Source organism: Eulemur rufifrons, chromosome 21 (genome assembly GCF_041146395.1).
Source record: "Eulemur rufifrons isolate Redbay chromosome 21, OSU_ERuf_1, whole genome shotgun sequence".
Taxonomy (NCBI): domain Eukaryota; kingdom Metazoa; phylum Chordata; class Mammalia; order Primates; family Lemuridae; genus Eulemur; species Eulemur rufifrons.
In genome coordinates this window covers 15,644,994-15,665,985 of record NC_091003.1, presented here as the reverse complement: position 1 = coordinate 15,665,985, position 20,992 = coordinate 15,644,994, and the positions used below count along the sequence as shown (strand labels likewise).

General features: G+C 46.5%; 1 protein-coding gene across 1 annotated transcript in view; it reads left to right on the top strand.

Moving 5' to 3' along the window:
- Window positions 1-20,992, top strand: part of SLC5A1 (solute carrier family 5 member 1) — a 53,582-nt gene that overhangs the window by 31,464 nt on the left and 1,126 nt on the right. Inside the window, exons 6-14 of the mRNA XM_069497251.1 lie at window positions 5,602-5,707; window positions 6,783-6,863; window positions 8,128-8,348; window positions 8,589-8,724; window positions 9,265-9,372; window positions 13,197-13,347; window positions 15,399-15,567; window positions 17,991-18,206; window positions 20,037-20,142. Of these exons, the coding sequence (XP_069353352.1) occupies window positions 5,602-5,707; window positions 6,783-6,863; window positions 8,128-8,348; window positions 8,589-8,724; window positions 9,265-9,372; window positions 13,197-13,347; window positions 15,399-15,567; window positions 17,991-18,206; window positions 20,037-20,142 (1,294 nt within the window). The remainder of the gene's footprint in view (window positions 1-5,601; window positions 5,708-6,782; window positions 6,864-8,127; window positions 8,349-8,588; window positions 8,725-9,264; window positions 9,373-13,196; window positions 13,348-15,398; window positions 15,568-17,990; window positions 18,207-20,036; window positions 20,143-20,992) is intronic.

The window sequence follows — 20,992 nt, the reverse complement described above, 5'->3', positions numbered from 1 at the left end:
TAGGTAAGTTGCCCCATATCACACAGCTAGTGCATGGCAAAGCCAGGATTGGAACCCGCGTCTCTCTAGTCCCAAAGTCTGTGTTCTCCTCACAGCTCTGCACCGTGTGTGGATAGGATGAAGGCGTAGAATGACAGGATGGGATAGGTCCTCTAGTCCTAGGCTTTCATTTTACAGCGGGGGAAACTGAGGTCCAGAGAGGGAAAGGGACCTTGTGGGGTTCAACAGGAGCCAGAACGGTGAGGAGAAGCAAGTTTATTGACACTGAATCCAAACCTTCTGACATTATGTCCCTTCTGCCTTCTAAGTCTTTCATTCCTCCGCTACCGGGTAGGTTAAAATTCGAGATTCTATGAGAAATTAAGGGCGGCAGTTTAAATGAACCTCATGATATAAATGAGTTGCTTAGAGTAGGATTTGAGAGGACTGTCAGGAGAGGACATCAGCTGCAGCACCTTGTGTGCCCGAGGGATCTGAAGGAGGGACATCTGGGGGGGGGGAGGGGGGAGGGGTGGGCAGGGATGCAGACAGGCGCAGCTTTGTCTTTGTCGATCTCTCTGGCTTCGGGTTCACTGTGGGTCATAGAGCATGAAATTTTTAAAAGAATTACAGTGATGTGAACTATACCTGCTAGGAGTTCACACTGAGATACATGGGAGTGCAGGGCTCATGGACCAAACTGTTAGTTAACAAAGTATGATAGTAAGGGATTTACACTGCACACAAACCAAGACTAATCAGTTTTGTTGTGTGTGTGTGTGTGTGTGTGTGTGTGTGCGCGTGTGTGTGGAAAGGCACGGATGGGTTGCAATGGTGAGAAGAGAGGAAGGATGGCTCATGAGACCCACGTCCAGACAGGGAACAGCCAGGAACCTGCCATGAAGGCTTGGGGAGGATGTAGGGATCCAGGGTGTGTATTTGATGGGAGAAGGCAAGCACAGGGCATTGCAGGTGCAGGGCTCGGATGTGGCCCTGGCCATTGGACAGTAGTGCCATGGAGCGTTGGTTATGGCTACCACCTTGTGGTCACACCCTTTTGCGCTCGGAGACCCAGAATTTATTGTTTCTCCACGAGCTCCTGGATTTATTGGCTCCCTCGGGCACCCTGCCTTATCAAGCTCCAAGAGGCATTCTGTTCTGTAAAATTTCCTGGTGTCGTGTGTTTTATTCAAATGTGTGCAATCACTTGAGATAAAGCATCAGATTTTCTGAATGACACGTGATGGCTAAATGTCCTTGTCCCTGTTCGCATTTCCTGGGGCTATTATCACAGATCACGACGGCAATAAACTTTTACAGCAACTCCACTGTCCATATTGGATCCTTGGGTGAAAATAAGAGCTCTGGCGTTTCTTAAGGTTCGAAGGGCATTACTTTCACAAATGGGACGAGAAATTTGAGTAATGGGGCTTCTCCATCTGGAACCTCATTGCTAGGCAGGATTCACCGAGCACTCGGACACACCTTGGGTAGGACCAGCATGGGCAGCAACCACACCCACGCATAAAATCACAGCATCTCAAAACATCACAATCAGAGACTCAGTTACTCCCAGAGGTTTTCCAACTGGGGTCTGTATTTTTATTTCTCCGCCATGAGTCCCATGGACACTGTTTAGCCAGACTTTCAAAGCCGTGAGAACAAAGCCCCTGGGCTAAATCCAACCCATTATCTGTTTTTGTAAATAAAGTTTTATTGGAGCACAGCCAAAGCCATTTGTTTATATTGTCTGTGGTTGCTTTCATGTTTTTTCTTTTTTTGAGATAGAGTCTCGCTCTGTTGCCCAGGCTAGAATGCCATGGCATCAGCCTAGCTCACAGCAACCTCAAACGCCTGGGCTCAAGCGATCCTCCCGCCTCAGCCTCCGGAGTAGCTGGGACTACAGGCATGCGCCATCATGCCCGGTTAATTTTTTCTACATATATTTTAGTTGGACAGATAATTTCTTTCTATTTTTAGTAGAGATGGGGTCTTGCTCTTGCTCAGGCTGGTCTCGAACTCCTGAACTCAATTGATCCACCTGCCTCGGCCTCCCAGGGTGTTAGGATTACAGGCGTGAGCCACCTCGCCTGGCCGCTTTCATGTTTTAATTGCAGAGTTTGACCAAGATGATAAATGCAAAGCCGAACATATTTACTACTTGCCCCTTTACAGAAAAAGTTTGCCAATCGCTGGTCTAGAGGACCATAATTTTCTATTTTTCTTCAAGTTGGTTTTGCATGGTAGCACTGGAGAAGTTTCCTTCCCTTCCTCCCTCTCTTCTTCTTCCTTTTCCTCCTCCTCCTCTTCCTTCTCCTCCTCCTCTCCTTCTTACTCTTTCTCTCTCTTATGCTCTCTCCTTCCCTTCCACTCTCTCTCTCTCTTTCCCTTTTTTTTTTCTCTCTTCCTTTGCCAAGGGTTAACACTAGTTTGGGGAAGGAGCAATCTGGGATGAGCTGTGAAACAAATAGCCTCATAGGTTTTATAATAGAGAGGACACTTTCCTCTTTAGTCCCTTAATTTTATAAATAAAAAATTTAATGAAATCCTTCAAACATACAGAAAAGCCCAAAGAATAATACAGCAAACACCTTTATATCCACGGCTCAAATTTTATAGATCAATTTATTATTTTTTGAAAGAAATAAAGCATTATAGATATAAGTGAAGGCTCACCTCTACCCGTACCCCCTCTTGATCCCAGTTCCCTCCTTCCTAAAAGGTGAATGCTGTCTTGAGCTTGGTGTATATTCTTTTAGTCTGTGCTTTTATATTTTTACTACATATATATGTATACCCTTATATCCATAAAGAATATATTGTGTTTTAAGATTTCTGCTCCCCCCACCTTTGAAACTGTAAAAAACATATAACAATGGCATTAAAAAAAAAAAAAAGCTTGGTGTGTGGGGGAAGCCCCCATAATCCTGTAACTCTAATACAAATATTTTCATATGTTGGCTTTGTCCTTATTGTGTGTATTCTTTTATAGAATTGCAATCAGAATATGCACACCATTTTATTGTCTTTCTCCCCACGCTTGGCATCAACCTGCAAACGTTTGTCCAGTTTCCATTTTTATAATTATTTTAAATAATTCTTCTTTAAAAAGTAAATGAAAAAATTAAAAATATTATTTTTGGTTAAAAATGACCTTGTTCTATGCAGAAAATATTCCAGAAAGGAGATCCTTTCCTTTCCTTTTCAATGTTGTTTTGGAGATCAAAACGATGCAGCATATGAAAGCCCTTGGTAAACAGTAAAGGTCCCTGGATATGAAGGCAAAAGCCCCTAGTGAAGCAGGAAAAAGGCTGGGCAGCTTGGGAGAACCAGAGATAATGTCAGAGCACCTGGGCTAAAGTGGGTTTGCTGAGCCGGAGCCACCTGCCTGAGCTTAGCTAAGGTATCCCCAGGCACTCCTGCTGGCTTTTGGGGTTCCAAGGACAGAATTCATCTCTGAAGTCAGGAATGACTCATGGGAAGAAGACTGTGTCCTAGGTTTCTTCAATTCACTAGGGAGGTTTTCTTAGAATTCTTTATCTGTGCTGTTAGAGGGAAAAAGAACATCATAAAAAAATTGCTAAGAGCTCAACACTTCTCAGAAGTCTTTATAGACTTCATTGATAGCATTTTTGCAGGAGTTGCATGTTACCTGTGACTAACGACAGTGAGGGAAATATTGATGAGGATATCACAGTTTACCATGGTGTGTTGTCATAAAGCATTAAAAATTAACTACTCTGGAAAATAAACCCATGCAGGGCATTTTTAAGGCAGTAGCAGCCTTGGAATCTTTTTATAGCTCATTTGTGCCTATTAGCTTATCCACCAAATCAAAAGTGTGTGCATTTAGCAGAATTCCACTGTAATCAACACATGGGGCCCCTTTAATTTAGGTAACTTTATGTGATTATCTAGAGGCATGGGAAGAGGGTGACCGGCGTTATGAATATTCATTACACTTTCAAGGGGCCCAGTGTGCAGGGGCTGTTTTACCTTTAGTGGGATGAATGTATAGCAGAGGCTCTTTCCTCTTCTTGGGCAGCTGCAGAGGGCAGGATGGAACCAGTCCAGGGCCTGGGAGGGGGAGGCTTTCCTCGCTGCAGGACTTTCCTGCTTCCAGCCACTGAGATTCACAAGCCCCTGGAGTCAGGACTTCCTGTTTAAAGATAAGGACATTGAGAAGTGGAGAGGTGAAATGTTTTGTCCAAGGCACTCAGGCCTCCAGTGGCAATAGTGGGACTCAAACCCGGGTCCTCTGACCACAGCCCCAGGGGCAGCGGGGATGTCTCTTTCTAAGCCACCATCTCTGTCTTCTCACCTCTTGGCCCTTAGGTCCACTGGGGCTAGAGAATCTGCAGGGGAGGTCCGGGAGGACCAGAGCTAAGGCCCTGCGTCCTCAGAAGGCCCATCTTGGGGGAGGGGCTGAGTCACTCTCAAGGGCTCACGCATTGGCACATAAGCATGGAGTTGATATTAGACAATCTCTCTGGTAATGGAGGGAGAGACTAGGAGGTTCTGTTGGGAGGGACAGGAGGGTGTGGTGGCGGACCTTAGCCACTGGAGGGCCCCCAGGAGCTGCAATGGGGTGGGGAGGGGGAGATGAGATTACAGAGGAGATGCGAGAGATCCCAGGCCAATCCTGTTGGCCCATTCCCAAGGGCTCTTTGCATGCCCTGAACTGTATTAGGTTTTGTGCAATAAAACAACTTGTGCATTCCATCTACAGGAAGTCTAGCTTCTTCTGCATCTGGAGATTTGAAAACAAAAGATTCACCATGATCATCCCTTAATACTACTCTTTCTGGTAGCATCAATATTTAATATTTGGGAGATGACACGAAAGTTTATTTTGAGTGACTCCGGCGCCCTCTGCTGGTATATATTAGCAACTGCACCATCCATCCAGCCAGGTAGAAAGTTCATTACCGGATGGCTCAATGAGACAGGGAGGAGGAGAAAGAGGGGCAGTGGGAAAACTGTGTCAAAAAACATAACTGGTGAATTCAGGAGTGAAGAGGGAACAATTCTCCTGAAAATTACATGAGATAATCTGGTACCAAGCCTGCCACGCAAGAGGTGCTTGGTGATGTTCTGGTTGTGTGTGAGTCAAGATGGCCTCCATCCGGGCTGGGAGATAAAATTATTATCTTGCTGAAGTTTCTCTCCACTCCAGGGTGGAGGCGGGGTTTGCCACTCATGGAGTCTCCAGCACTCAGACTTGCTTTTGGGAGTAGATCTGGCAAACCTGTGTACACTAGGTGTGAGTGATGCACAATAGCTTATAGTATCAGTCTACGGGTGGGTTGGGAGGAACCTCAAGGTGTTGATAGTTGTTCCTTGGCAAAAAGAGTTCTGTAGTCCATTCACAGTACATGGTGTATATTAAAGGCTCAGAGGAAATGCATTGCAAGGAAACTGCCTCAACTTTTCTCAGTCCAGCACTTCACAGACCTTTTGGACCATGCAATTCTTGTTATCATGGAAGACCTATTATCATCTTGAGTAAAGCTTGCTTGGAAACTCAGGAATAGAGCTTGCTTGGAAACTCAGGAATAGAGCATGAACCCTGTGGCCAGCTGGCCTCTTTCGCTCCTAACTCTGCCTCTCTTCTCCTTCCAGGCTGACATCTTCTCCGGGGCCATATTCATCAATCTGGCCATGGGCCTGAATCTATACCTGGCCATCTTTCTCTTATTAGTGATCACTGGCCTTTATACAATCACAGGTGAGTTCCTTCATATTATCCAGCAGCCCAAGCTCAGCTCAGGGTCAGGTGCTTGGAGGAGAAAAGGAAACAGGAGGCTCTGGAAGAAGAGACACGCCCAGAGCATGGCATATTTGCTTGGTCCCCACTCACAGGCCCTACAAGGTATGCGAGTGGTCTCAGAAAGCTCCAGCATTGGCTGGAGCAGTCAGGGCAACTTCTTACAGGAGCTCAACAAAGCTTGGCCCTGCAGGCTGTGGAGATGACTTAGCTAAGTTGGGAGGATCAGGGGAGAGCCAGGTGCAGGAATTAAGTGAGAGCAGGGAAAGGGAGGCAGGATGGACACTGCATGGGGCGCAGGCAGTGTGCTCGGGTGGGGTTGGGCCATAGGGCTTGATGGTTCAAATGAGGTCAAGTACACGGGCCAGACAGAGGCCTTGGATTTGAGGGGTCAGGGACTGGGAAGCACTGTAGGGAGGGAGAGAGGAAGTGGCACATATGGAGAGGTTTTAGAGGGAGACTCAAAAGGCGACCGAAGAAGCTGGGGCGTGAATAACAATTGGGGGCTCCTTTGCAGAGGTGTTACCCTGCCTAGCTGGGGCTGGGGGACAGGATCTGCTGCTCAACTGGAGCCGCATAGCTCTGGGGACAAGAAATTACTTAGAGGGTCTGAGAAAAGAGAGAGTGGACATAGAAGTAGCCCTTCAAGATGTGCCAATTTGGTAGTGTCCCCAGACACCTCTGTGGTCAGCTCTTTGCTCTTCCCTGCCCTCGTTTGTGGAAGATGCTTCCTCTAATCACAGAGGAGCCATCTCCTTTGAGCTGTGTCCTGGCATAAAAGGGTCACATCAGGCTCTTTCCCTTCAAGTTGGGAGAAACATTCTCCTTTCCTAAGGGTCTTGCAAGCGCTTCTCTAAAAAGCAGAGGTGTGGGAATACTTGAACAGGGCCAGTGAGGGAAGGAAGAGAAGGCACGTGGGTGACTGAGGGGTTCTCAGAAGGTGTGCAAGAGGGAGAGGGCGGAGGGTGGCAAAGGAAGCTGGCAGACAGGTGGCTTTCCACGTGAGGTCAGATGTGTTGTCTGCTTGCCTACTTAGGGGGCCTGGCGGCTGTGATTTACACGGACACCTTGCAGACAGCGATCATGCTGGTGGGATCTATTATTCTGGCTGGGTTTGGTAAGTGGGGCCAGGGCGACTGAGAAGGTGGGCGCAGAGGTAGAGGGCCTGTGCCCCAGGAGGAGAAAAGCAAGGATGGCCTCTCTACCTGTCACCAATCTGGGCAGTGAGGTTGGGTGCTCTCTGCTCTGCCAAGGGGAGTGGTCCAGCCCAGACTGGCCGTCACTGGGTGTGCAGGGGCAGCTTCCTCACCACTGGAGGACTCAAGTTGGGGCTGGCCCAGAGAACACCTGGATTCCCTGACACCCTCTCTTGACAGTCTGGGCCAGTGGTCCCCAATGTGGCCCCGTGATAACATGGTGTTCTGTCTGCAGAGAAACTGGACAAAAAAAAAAAAAAGATAAGGCTAAATATCCATCAAGCTAAATCTATTCAAATGTTGCATCTTCAATCTTAGATTATGTCCTGTCTATATTTTGATGTTAAATGTCCTTTCTTTTATGAATTGTTGTGGTAATTTTCCTTTTAATGCCCTTATCTGACAAAATTAAAAACTTGGCTACTCAACGTTGGCCCTCCCAACTTTTTGAAATTTTGCTTGTCTGTGAAATCCTAGATCAGAAACCCTAGATCTAGGGGTACTTGTTATGGGAGGATAGAAAGTACATTTTTGTTTTGGGGTGCACAAGGCTCTCTGCGTGTCCTGCAAAGATTCTTTTCTGCTCTGTACTCTTCTGCTTCCCAAGAACTTCCATCTGGTTTTTCCCAGAAGGCCCTGGGGGTCAGCAAGGCAGGGACAGGAGCAACTTACTCCAGGACACACAGTGGGGAGGTGGCAGAGTTCCAGATTTCTCACCCATTTTCTGTCCCTCTCACCACATTGTTGGGATCAGGGTTGGTAGGTCTGTGTCCAGGGTCCCGAAGGCCACTGTGTGTGTCTCTAGGTCTGGGTCTGGGGTTCCAAAGGCCGTGGTTGACTGCAAGGGGTGAGGGAAAAAATACTCTTTGCAAATGGTGCAAAACCAAGGTCTTTCTTTTAAGAATTAAAATACCTTCCCTTTTGTAAAGAAGTTTATGGTTAAAGCACTTTTACAAGTTATTGCTTTGGGTCCTCACATCAGTCACGGAGGGGTTAACAGTCCCATTGTACGGATGAGACAGCTGAGGCCCAGAATGGGAAAGTGACTTGCCCAAGACCACACAGGGAGGGCTCTGTCTGTTGGTTGGGCCTTCTCCGTTTCTCAGGCATCCACAGAAAGAAACTTCTATAAATATAAAGTGTTGAGAGTTTCAGAATGTTTGTTTTGGTACCAATGTTTTCCAGCTTTTCACGAAGTGGGAGGGTATAACGCCTTCGTGGAAAAATACATGCAAGCCATTCCGACCGTGATTTCTGATGGCAACGTCACCGCCAGTGAAGAATGCTATACCCCGAGGGCCGATTCCTTCCACATCTTCCGAGATCCCATCACCGGAGACATCCCGTGGCCTGGGCTCATCTTTGGGCTGGCCATCCTGGCCCTGTGGTACTGGTGCACGGATCAGGTACCCAAGCTGCATGTGCAGGGTGGGCAGGGTCTTCCCAGGGCACGACAGGAACTCCCGACTCTCTGTGGCTTGTGGGGTTAGGAAAGGGAGGGGAAGGCTCACGTGGTCTGTGGGTTGCTGAGCCCTAGGGACACAGGAGTGCCAGGCCAAGGACCCAGGATGGAGAAGCTAGGGTAGCAGGAGGATGTCAGGGGGTGTCTGGCCTGCACCCCTCCCTCACTGGGCTTTTCCTGGCAGGTCATTGTGCAGCGCTGCCTCTCGGCCAAGAACATGTCTCACGTGAAGGCCGGCTGCACCATGTGTGGGTACCTGAAGCTGCTGCCCATGTTCCTCATGATAATGCCGGGAATGATCAGCCGCATCCTGTACACAGGTAGTGGCTTCTGCTGGACTCACGGGCCACTCTCCCTTTCTCTGGCTTCGGTTACTTCTGAAGTTCTATATTCTTGCCTTGCTTCCCAAGGCTTACTGCTCCCTTAAGGGACAGTGAGCAAACTGAAGGCAGAGAACTTTTGGAGTTATCTTCCCTGGTTTCTTACACTGGCATTTGTTTTGCCCTTTTCCCCCCAAATCTTCCAAAGTCATGACATGCCTCCAGGTCACATCTGCCTACTAATTTTTGCTTGACTGTTGCTGAATCTTGTGCCCCCTCCCCTTTTCACCCTGAGCATTTGTTTCCTTTCCTCCCCTGCCCAGGAGCTATCTTTCCCCCCTTCTCTGAGCTTGAGGGTCTAAGGGGCCCAAAAGGGCAGGGGCAGGCGTGGGAGGTCTCAGCAGAGAGCTACACTCTTTGGGGAACCATTTCAGGGCATTGGGCAGCAATGTCTTATTTGAAGCCTTGTTTTCAGAAGGTGAATTTTGGAAATATTTTCCTAATGTCTGCTTGCTGCCATGGCTCTTCGTCTCTCCCCAGAAAAAATTGCCTGCGTCCTCCCCTCGGAATGTGAGAAATACTGCGGCACCAGGGTTGGCTGCACCAACATTGCCTACCCAACTTTGGTGGTGGAGCTCATGCCTGACGGTGAGAGTCTTTCTTGGAAGGCTGAGGGTGGGGTCTTTTTTGGGAGGCCAGTTGGGTTTAGGCACCACCTAGATGTCTGTGGGCCTTCTGGGGCAAAGCCATTTCTGAGCCTGGGGGTGGTGGGGAGGCCAGTAGAGAAAACTTCATTGCAGGTGTCCTCAGTTTCTGAACACGTCTCCCCTCAGTGGCAAGGAGACATGTGGCTTAGTTAGGCTCTGTGAGTTCTGCCACTTGCCTGTCATTCGGGCTTGGAAAGGAGATGATCTTGTTGGGAAAAACATGACTTTTCCATGCTCCTCTAGAAGGTCTTTCAAAGCTTTTCAACAGAGGGAATGTAAATTAACGCAGCCATTATGGAAAACAGTATGGAGGTTCCTCAAAAAATTAAAACCAGAGCTACCATATGATCCAGCAATCCCACTACCGGGTATCTATCCAAAGGGAAGGAAATCAATGTGTCGAAGAGAGAGATGTTCATCGCAGCACTATTCACAACAACCAAGATACGGAGTCAGCCTAAGTGCCTATGAATGGATGGATGGATAAAGAAAATGTAGCATACAGTACAGACACCATGGAATTCTATCCAGCCTCCAAAAGAGGGAAATCCTGTCATTTATGACAATGTGAATAAACCTGGAAAACATTATGTTAAGTGAAATGATCTAGACTCAGATAAATACTGCATGTTGTCTCTTACATGTAGGATCTAAAAATGTCATAGAACTCATAGAAGCAGAGACCAGAATGGCGGTTACTAGGGGCTGGAGTGGTGGATGGTTTGGGGAGATCTTGGTCAAGAGATACAAAATTTCAGTTAGATAGGAGGAATAAATTCAGGAGATCCATTGTATAACATGGTGACTACAGTTAATAACAATGTACTGTAGACTTAAAAATTGCTAAGGGAGTAGATTGTAAGTGTTCTCAGCACAAAAAATGATAAGCATGTGAGGCAATGCATTTGTTAATTAGCTCAATTTAGCTACTCCACAATGGAGACATATTTCAAAACATCATGTTGTACATGACAGATATATACAATGTTTGTTTGCCAGTTGAAAATATATTTAAAAAAAGCTCTCCAACAGATATTGACGTGAGCTCTTGAACTAAGCATCCTAGGTCCAAGGGAGTTTTACTTGGAGAATGAATTGACTTCTAGGCTGTTCCAAGGAAATACATGGAGAAAAAGGCAAGATTTTAGCTTTAGAATGAGGAAGTTTGAGACAGTACACAGATGGGATTCAAGGGGAGTTCTCACTAAAAAGAATATGGTACCCAGCCAGGCATGGTGGTGCATGCCTGTAGTCCCAGCTACTCTGGAGGCTGAGGCAGGAGGATCGCTTGAGCCCAGGAGTTTGAATCCATCTGGAATAGTGAGAGATTTGGGGTTAACCATGTTGTTCTTGTTTCACATTGAAGCAAAATCTCCTAATTCTGACTCACGGGGTGCAAATCTTGTTAGGTTAGGGGATCTCAGGAGACTCAAAGTTATTAGCCAGGAAGACTTAGAATAAACTTATAAAATTTTATTACTGTAAAGAAATGTAGAAACCATCCAAACTCCTTCATTTTTACAGTTAAGGAAACTGAGTCCTCAGAGCAGAAGTGCTTTGTTCAAGGTCATGCAGCAACTTGGTGTCTGCCATCTGGTTTACTTAACTGTGCTCAAGGCTGGAATTGAGGAATTTGGGAGGGGTCTTTTGTTTTTTTAAACCACAGACTTCATGCATGATCTTGGGCAAACCATTTGCATTCAAAGTCTATAAAAATGGGAGTAATAGTTAACTATTCCACTGAGCCAGGCTGCTTATTAATTAAGGGTGCGATTAGCAAAGGTCACAACGGCTCTTCTGGAGTTCTGGCTTGGATGGCACTGGCCTCTGTGGGGGGGTTTATGTTATTTCTTCAGACTGGCAGACCTCCCCAACCCAAGTGAGGACCGTGGCTCTGAACACTACGCACAGCGGGAAGACGTGTGGCATGCAGAACAGCACAATTCTCTGCTTACACGTGCCGTTGCTGTTCCCTCCCTTTTGGCTACAGTCTGGCTTCCATAAATACTGAATTCCTTGATGACCTCCCTCTGCTGGGTCAAGCAGATATTTTTCATTCCTCACTATATGTGATCTCTCAGTAGCATTCAGCATCATTGATCACCCACCCTTCTTGACTTATTCTCTTCCCTTGGATTCCATAACACTATATATATTCTCCCATTTGTCCCTTTTTCCCCTCCATCCTCTTCATTTCTTCCTTTGTGTCCTATTTGGAGATTCAGCCTCCTCTACTCAGCCAGCAAATGTTCCTGCACCAACCCACATCAAAGTGTGTCTCTTTTGTTTCCTAAATATCTCGTATATTCATCTACCTCTCTCTATTTTTACTGCTGTTGCCCTAGTCTGATATACCATTATTTCTTGCCTGGACTTCTGTAAAATTATGTTCAACAAATATTTGTTGAGTGAATAAATGAATGAGGGTTTGAAAAGAGTATAGAACAGAGGGGAGAATTCTATTCCAGTTTACCCGTTCCAGGGTGAAGTGACCCGGAGCAAATGGCAGAGCTAGGCCTGGAAGCCCGACCTACTCCCTCCTGGCAACAGACCTTTGTTCTATCAACTGAAACACCGAGAGAGAGTTTGACTAGATGATCTTTATACCTCCTTCCATAGCTCCAATAGTCTGTGATCTACATTACACAAACTCCAGAGGAATCATTTAAAAGAAACCTCCCAACCAAGGACATCATAACTGAAAGAGACAGCCTTTATCATTCATGTTGAAAAGTGATCGGCCCCTGAGACCGTACCGTTCTTACAGACCCAAAACCTAGAGAAATGACAGACTCATGTTCCAAAAAAGACCTCTAGAGGCGTGAACGTTGACTCAAATCTAACAAAGTGAAGTTTAATAGAGAAATAAGTCAAGTTCTGTATATCTGGGTCCCCCAAACGCAATTTCATAGGAATATTGAAAGCAACAGAGGGTATGTAGCTTAGGGAAGAGAGAGTTCGAGGGGGCATGAGCTGTCTTTGAAAATATGAAAGACGGTAAAGTGAAGAGTCGGACCTGTTGGGCTGGGCAGCATGAGGCCTGCATGTGAAGCTCCAGAGAGGCAGATTTCAGCTGTTATTATCCGCATTTTAATTTTTAGTGTAGCCATCCTAGTGGGTGTGAAGTAGTATGTCATTGTGGCTTTGATTTGAATTTCCCTGATGTCGAGCATCTTTTCATGTCATTATTGGCCGCTTATATATCTCTGGAGAAGCGTCTGTTCTGCCATTTTAAATTGGGTTATTTGGTTTTTTTTTAAAATGAGTCGTAAGAGTTCTTAATATGTTCTGTGTGCTAGACCCTTATCAGATAAATCATTTACACATATTTTCTCCCATTCTTTGGCTGTCTTTTCACTTTGTTGAAAATCTCATAGTTTGAATCCTAGTTTAAATCTCTTTTGCTATATCACGAACCTTTTGGGTGAGAGAACTTATGAAAGTCTCCTCTGATGGAAACATATACACACACACACCCCCACCCACCACCACCACCACCACCACCACCATCATTATCATCATCATCTACTTGCAAAATACTCACCTCATAAATACTGTGTTTTTAGCTCCTTGTTGGCTGCTGTGGGCTTATAATATAATTTAAAGCCATAGTCCACTTCTTTAAACTTCCAGTCTTTCTGGGGAGATAAACTGGAGAACATGGCGTGGTTTCAGAAGGCAAAGAAACCTTGAGTCCTCATATTTTCTAGGCACAACAGAGCTGAGGGTGCTGTGTGTGCCACTCAGAACCTCCTTCTCTTCCAGGGCTGCGAGGCCTGATGCTGTCGGTCATGCTGGCCTCTCTCATGAGCTCCCTGACCTCCATCTTCAACAGCGCCAGCACCCTCTTCACCATGGACATCTACACCAAGGTGCGGAAGGGAGCATCGGAGAAAGAGCTCATGATCGCAGGAAGGTAAATACAGCTTCCCCCTGCCGGGTACCACGGACACTTGAATGATCAGAGAGGTTCCACCTGTGCTCCCCATTGAGCTGGGGAAGACTGGCAAATGCCCAGGGGGAAATGGGAGTAACCTCTGTGGCTGGTTATATTTGCCCTTCAGAGGCAGTTAACTTGAAATTGGAGATCACTGAACAATGCCCCTGTGGAGTTAGAAAGATGTAAGAGATCATCTAATCAAACCCTCAGGCTATCAGTGAGCAAATTGAGGCTCATCCTGCTTAAACCCAAGCAGCCTGGACAGTACAGAACCAGGACTGGAATCTGCAGCGAGCTGAGTCCTTGTCCAGGGCTCTTTATTCTGCCCCACGCTGTCCTTCCCAGCCCCCAACACTGCAGCTCTCTGCTCTGGACGTCTTTGAGACCCAAATGCCTTTGATGCCTCAACCGCATGGTACAACATTTTGCAGGATCATTGTGAAGATCAAATGGGATTGTGCTTGTGAATCTGCTCTGCAAAGTCTAAAATATCAAGCTATGTGCTCATTTACTGTTGTCAAATGGGCTGACAGACACAACAATATACATAAAACAGGGCTGAATGTGCTCATTATCATGGTCACCCATGGAGCAAGCAGATAACTCCAGATAGAGCATTAACAGGAGCTCTGCTGTGTCTCTCCATGGGGCTGTGGCAGGTCAACCTCCTCAGGACAGAGGGAACAAGTCCCTGGGATGTCAGCGGAGGGTAAAGTTCCCAGTGAGTGCAGGAAGAGTATGTGTTGCTACCTCATTGCTGTAGTCAGCGAGATTAGGGAGAAGGAAGGAAAGGAAAAATGGCAGGCCATGTTCAGGGGACAAGACACCTGGCACCCAGGGGAGGTCTGACCAGGTCAGAATCTATTTCTCTGCACCATAGGTAGCCACACTATTACGTGGGCTGGTTTTTCCTTAGAAATGCACTCACTTTTCCTGTTATTTACATGGCTTGAATGCAAACTGGGAAAGAAAACCATTTTGTTGCTTTGCTTGTATCTGGATCCCATGGCCCTGAGATGGTGTGGGGGTTCAGATTTTTGTGCATCCCGTGGCTGTGGCCCTAGGGCTTGTCCCTGCCATGGATAAGCTCACAGTGATGTGAAACCATTCCAGACTCTGCCATGGGCCTGCAAGAGCAATCAGGGGCACACCGTGTGTGGCTGGGGAAGGCTTCTGGGGGAGGGAGAACCTGAACCGAGTCCAAAGTAGTGGGAAGAATTTGAGTAAGTGGGGGGCAGTGGGAAGGGCATTCCAGGGGGAGAAATATGTGACTGAAAAGACTGCTTTGGGGAGGTCAGTTGGTGACCCTTTTGCCTTAAAAATCAGGAAACTGAGGGAAGGGACTCACAGTCTTCTTTCTAATTAAATCATGAGCACAACTGCTAAGCACTCATAAGGGAATCCCCAATCTTTTCAGAACTCAAAGTGAAACTCACGTGGGAAAGAGCTGGCAAAAGCTGGTCGTGTCCCTTCCTACCTAGACTGTTCCTTTGTAAGCTCTTCTTGGCTAGTGTTTTTAACTTCACTATGAAGGAAGGGAAGAAGAAAATAATAATAGTTTTTACTATTTCTACAGTGTCTACTATTTGCACGGTGCTTCACGACCACTAATCCCTGTTCCAACCGTGCAAGGTTGGTCACATTCTCAGTTTACAGATGGAGAACTTGAGACTCAGAGAGGTTAAGACATGTGTCCTGTGTCACACAGAGACAATAAGGATTTGAAGCCAGGGCTTTCTGGCTCCAAAATTCATACCTTGTTCTTATAATCTATTGCCTCTCAAAGTGGGCTTTTTTTTATGCCTGGGCCTAGGTACCTATTGAAAGTCAAGTGAGTTTCACTTACTCATAGCCACAGATGACTTTCCTGTAGGTAGAATATAGAAGAAAAAAACCTCAAGAATAAATGTGATGATTATTTTTCCTTGCTGTGGTCACATTTGCATAATATATGAGATACACGGTGATAGGTATTAATTCATGTAGAGTTGTTTATTGACCCTCTGTTGTGGGGGCTTTGATTTCAGGCTGTTCATCCTGGTGCTGATTGGCATCAGCATCGCCTGGGTGCCCGTTGTGCAGTCGGCACAAAGTGGGCAGCTCTTCGATTATATCCAGTCTATCACCAGTTACTTGGGACCACCCATCGCGGCTGTCTTCCTGCTTGCTATTTTCTGGAAGAGAGTCAATGAGCCAGTAGGTATCATTCCAGCATGTCCAGAAAAGCCACTGTGGCACAGAAATCCCCACGTGGGTTTGTATCTTCTGGGTGGGAAAGATCCTGTTTCCCAGAGACCTTGAGCAGAAGTGGATGCGCTGCCGAGGGGTCTGTAGGGGAAGCCCCCAGGGACCATGGAGCGCTCCGTTGCAGCAAACTCCTTGGGAATTGGTACAGGGTCCACATTCTCTCTGATTCCTCTGTTCTCCTTGCTATAGGTTCCCAACTAACGTACATTTTCTGTCCAATCTTGGTGATTTTGACCTGACTGCCTGCTTGCTTTCTTGCTTTCTTTCTCTCTTTCTCTCTCTCTCTCTCCCTCTCTTTCTTTCTTTCTTTTCTTTCTTCTTTCTTTCTTTCTTGACAGAGTCTCACCTTGTCACCTGGGCTAGAGTGCTGTGGCATCGGCCTAGCTCACAGCAACCTCACACTCCTAGGCTAAAGCGATTCTTCTGCCTCAGCCTCCTGAGTAGCTGGGACTACAGGCATGCACCACCATGCCCAGCTAAATTTTTCTGTTTTTAGTAGAGATGGGGACTTGCTCTTGCTCAGGCTGTTTCTTGAATCCCTGACCTCAAGGCATCCTCCTGCCTCGGCCTCCCAGAGTGCTAGGATTACAGGCACGAGCCACCACTCCCAGCTTGACTGCCTTCTTTCTGCCTTCCCCCTGGGAAGTGTGCTGAGTGAGCAGCTCCAGAGGAAGTCCTAGCACAAGACACCTCCAGTGCTCTGCCGTGAACTTGACCTTCCAGCCGGCAGTTTTCAGGGCCCAGTGAAGACAAAGTCCTAGAGCTCAAGAATTTTATACATAAAACAGGCCGGGCGCGGTGGCTCACGCCTGTAATCCTAGCACTCTGGGAGGCCGAGGTGGGCGGATCGTTTGAGCTCAGGAGTTCGAGACCAGCCTGAGCAAGAGCGAGACCCCATCTCTACTAAAAATAGAAAGAAATTATATGGACAGCTAAAAATATATATAGAAAAAATTAGCCGGGCATGGTGGTGCGTGCCTGTAGTCCCAGCTACTCGGGAGGCTGAGACAGGAGGATTGCTTGAGCTCAGGAGTTTGAGGTTGCTGTGAGCTAGGCTGACGCCACGGCACTCACTCTAGCCTGGGCAACAGAGTGAGACTCTGTCTCAAAAAAAAAAAAAAAAAGAATTTTATACATAAAACAATGTAAGGCACATTAACAACTGGGGGATAAATCATGACATATAATATAAAAATGAAGGGATTCAAGAAAGGATATATCGACATGAGCTGCAACTGTCAGGGAAGGCTTCTCGGAGGAGGAGGGGCTGGAAGGATTTGAAGTTTAAGAGGGCAGAGAGAGCATTCAAGGCAGAGAGGGCAGCAATGCCCAGAACTTTTAGGCAGAAGTAAAAGGATAAGGGTGAAGGTGAAGAACTTGTAAAGAATCTCACCTGGCTCGAGAGGGAGTGAATGTGAATAATGGAAGACACAGCTGGAAAGGCAGGTCAAAGTTTGGTTAAGAATGGCGCCTTTGGTGTGGAGTCTTTAGATTTTTCTGAATATAATATGTCATCTGCAAACAAGGACAATGTGACTTCTTTTCCAATTTGGATGCCCTTTATTTCTTTCTCTTGCCTAATTTTTCTGCTTCAGACTTCCAGTACTATGTTGAATAAAAGCAGTGAAAGTGGGCATCCTTGTCCTCTTCCTGATCTTAGAGGTTGGTGGTAACAGTAGCTGCAGGTGGAGAGGCCAAATTATTTTTCAAGTTAAAGAGAATTTTTCGGCCGGGCGCGGTGGCTCACGCCTGTAATCCTAGCACTCTGGGAGGCCGAGGCGGGTGGATTGCTCAAGGTCAGGAGTTCGAGACCAGCCTGAGCGAGACCCCGTCTCTACTAAAAATAGAAAGACATTATATGGACACCTAAAAATCTATATAGAAAAAATTAGCCGGGCATAGTGGCGCATGCCTGTAGTCCCAGCTACTCGGGAGGCTGAGGCAGGAGGATCGCTTAAGCCCAGGAGTTTGAGGTTGCTGTGAGCTAAGCTGACGCCACGGCACTCACTCTAGCCTGGGCAACAAAGTGAGACTCTGTCTCAACAAAAAAAAAAAAAAAAAGAGAATTTTTGGAAGTAAGGCTTTGGGTTGACATCCTATATCAGTTATTAGACACTTTACCCCATGATATTATGAGTCCTTGTTTTATGCTCCTGGTGAAATCATGTTGCTGAAATGTGACAGATAGACACCCCGAAGGCCTCACGTAACACCCTGGCCGTATTCTGAAGTCCAATGTTCTGGGTTCAGATGACCTGGAGCTACCATTTCTGTCACCTCTATTTCTTTGCCTCTGTCCTCGCCAAGAAGGGTAGAATGCCCAGCTGTTTCGCGTGTTCAGCATTAGCTAACCCAGGGTTTTCTTTCCACAGGGAGCCTTTTGGGGACTGATCTTAGGATTTCTGATCGGGATTTCCCGTATGATTACTGAGTTTGCCTATGGAACCGGGAGCTGCATGGAGCCCAGTAACTGTCCCACGATTATCTGTGGGGTGCACTACTTGTACTTTGCCATCATCCTCTTTGTCATCACCCTCATCACCATCGTGGTCATCTCCCTTCTGACCAAGCCCATTCCAGATGTGCATGTGAGTACCCACGTGGGAGACCTGCTGTGCCCTTGTTTCATGTTCATGCCACGACACTCTTGGTTGGCCTCGGCTCAATTGAACATCTCACACCCACACGATTAAAATAGTCCACAGTTGCCACTGGTTTCATGTAGAAGGATACGGGACATGGTGTGCCACCAGGGCAGTATCAAGCATGTCTTCAGTGGGAGTCCTCAGCAGTCCACACCTCAGTCCAGGGGCTGGTCTCTGGATCTTGCTCCCAAGTGACAGCTCAGGTGCAAGGGAATGAGATCACATGGGCCGGCACAGAGGTACCTTGGCTTAGAAGCCCATGTTCCCAAACAGGAACTGATATTAATATTTCTTGTAACAGTCCCATGGTCAATGTTTTCAGGGATTCCAGCAAGGGATGTGCCTTGTTATAAAAATCTCTACACTCAGGGAAACACGAAGTATGGTTTACCTCTTGATCTTTTTTCCTGTTAAGCCACCAAACAGTTGCCTGTAGAACTCAAGACTTTTCTAACAATATCAAAGTCCAATTGATTCAAGACTTAAAAAAATTACAATTACTCTTCTTTAGCTCTAGATACTGCCATTGGTTTAGGGTTCATTACTAGCTCTCTCAATCCGGATAAAGATGATCAATTATGGGCCATTTATACCGTAAGCAATATAGTCTGGTGACCTAACATGGATGACATTCCATTTTTTTTCAGGTTTCCAAGGGAACAGAGCTAGAAAGCTAACCTAATGTAAGATAAACACTTTATTCGTGCATGCACACATATAAGGGCCTATGAAATCCCTAAGAGACCTTCAACCTCATTGTCAAATTTTCAAGAGCTGTGACAAACCTTAATGTCTAACAAAGACTGCTTTCGTAGCAGTTGAACTACTGCCACATCTATTGGCTGGATCTGTCACAAGCTTCCTCTGTGATGTAGCAATGGCCTCTCCGTGTTTTTAGTCTTTGAAAGTATCACAGCCCCAAACACACGTGGCTCTGTGCTTCCTCGTGCAGTAGAGAAAGCAAGGTAGCCACCTAAGGGCATGGTTAGGATGAACATGTTACACTGATTTTTAGAGTTTGTCAGTTTCTGGTTCATGCTGTAGACTATGTCAGTAGAAACTGTGCCTCCAACCCTATCCCATGGTTCATGGTTCTATAGATTTTTTAAAAAGAGAATTAGGTATGTTTTTACTGCATTTTTTACACTCTACTTTTAAAAATTTTAATAGATTTAGGGGGTACAAGTTGAATTCTGTTCCATGTATTAATATATATTGTATAGTGGTGGAGTATGGGTTTCTGGTGTACCCATCACCCAAGCAGTGTACCTTGTCCCCATAGGTAATTTTTCATCCCTTGCCCGCCAACTCGCCCCCTTGTGAGTCTCTCATGGCCGTTATCCCACACTTCTACAGATTCTTATCCCCATGATATGACATAGTACAAAATTCTGAACTTCCACTGCTGGTCTAGACAAATCGCTGTCTAGTCTTGTTTCCTAGTACCAGTGAGAAACATTCATTTATCACATGTAAAAAAAAAAAAAAAAAAGAGTTTCTTCATTCAACAAACATTTCTATGTTGGAGGCGGTCTCTCAGCCTCTGAGTATACGTATATCATAAGGGCCAGCATATACGTCTGTACAAGTTACATCTAAGTTCCCAACACTTTTAGAGATGGTGCTGTGGTTGGGAACTGTTATCTATATTGTTGTTGGTACTGAGAGGCCGCGTTCGTTTTCCTTTCTTGATGCGTATCTCTTCGTTCCCTAATTTCTTGTCCGAAGATGCTATTTGGCTCTTTCTGTTTACCTGTTCTGCCTTCTCTGCAGCTCCACCGACTGTGTTGGAGCCTGCGCAACAGCAAAGAGGAGCGAATTGACTTGGATGAAGGAGATGATGACTTCCAAGAAGCCTCAAAGGATGCCATTGAAATAGGTGATTGATGACTCAAAACTAATACCCAAACCATAAAAAGTTAGCAGCAAGACAGCTTTATTGAAGCCTTCACTTAATGCCTTCATCAAAGCTCAGATCTGTCCCCTATGGGGGAGCGAGGAGTGGAGGGGTGGGTGGGATGAATAAATGGGTTTTAGGAAGTTCACTTTAAGGCCTGGCCGAGGGGCAGGGGAGGAGGGAGGTGCAGAATCATTTTAGCTCCTTCATCCCTGGGTGTGGGTGAGGAATTTGCCACTTTGCCTTGATTTGGGGCATGGCCAGCAATAAGAGAAGAGTCAGAGCTCTTCTGACATAGCCTGTGAGCTGAGAGCAGATGGCACCAAAGCTATGGTCAGTTCTAGTGACATCACAGGGGTAGGATAGAGGCCCTTGGGCTCTTGTGTCTTACTGGCTTGCCATATCAGATTTCAAAAATCAGATTTCTTTGGAAGCCTGAAACGATAGTGCTTAGTCAGTGCCCAGAGATTTATCCTTAAAGTTAATGCTTTCTTCAACTTCAGTGTTGCAACTTTCCCTCCCTGCCTGGGCGAGGTGCACACAGGGGATTTGGTGGTGGAGCTGTGTGGCGTGCAGCACTGTGGGAGCTCAAGGGCGCATGCGCTTTGCCTGGTGCTGGGCTGGAGGCCACATCGCTCTGATTTGAAGGAGCGCAAGGATGCGGCAGAAGAAGTTCTGCTTCTGGCATCGGGAGCATCATAGAATCCCAGCTCTGGCAAGGGCCTTCAAGATCTCTTGGTCTTATCGTCTCAATTTACAGACATGTAAGTTGAGGCTCAGGGGGAGAGGCTTTGCCTGTGGTCCCAGCTCTGATACAGTCTGCTGTCAATGT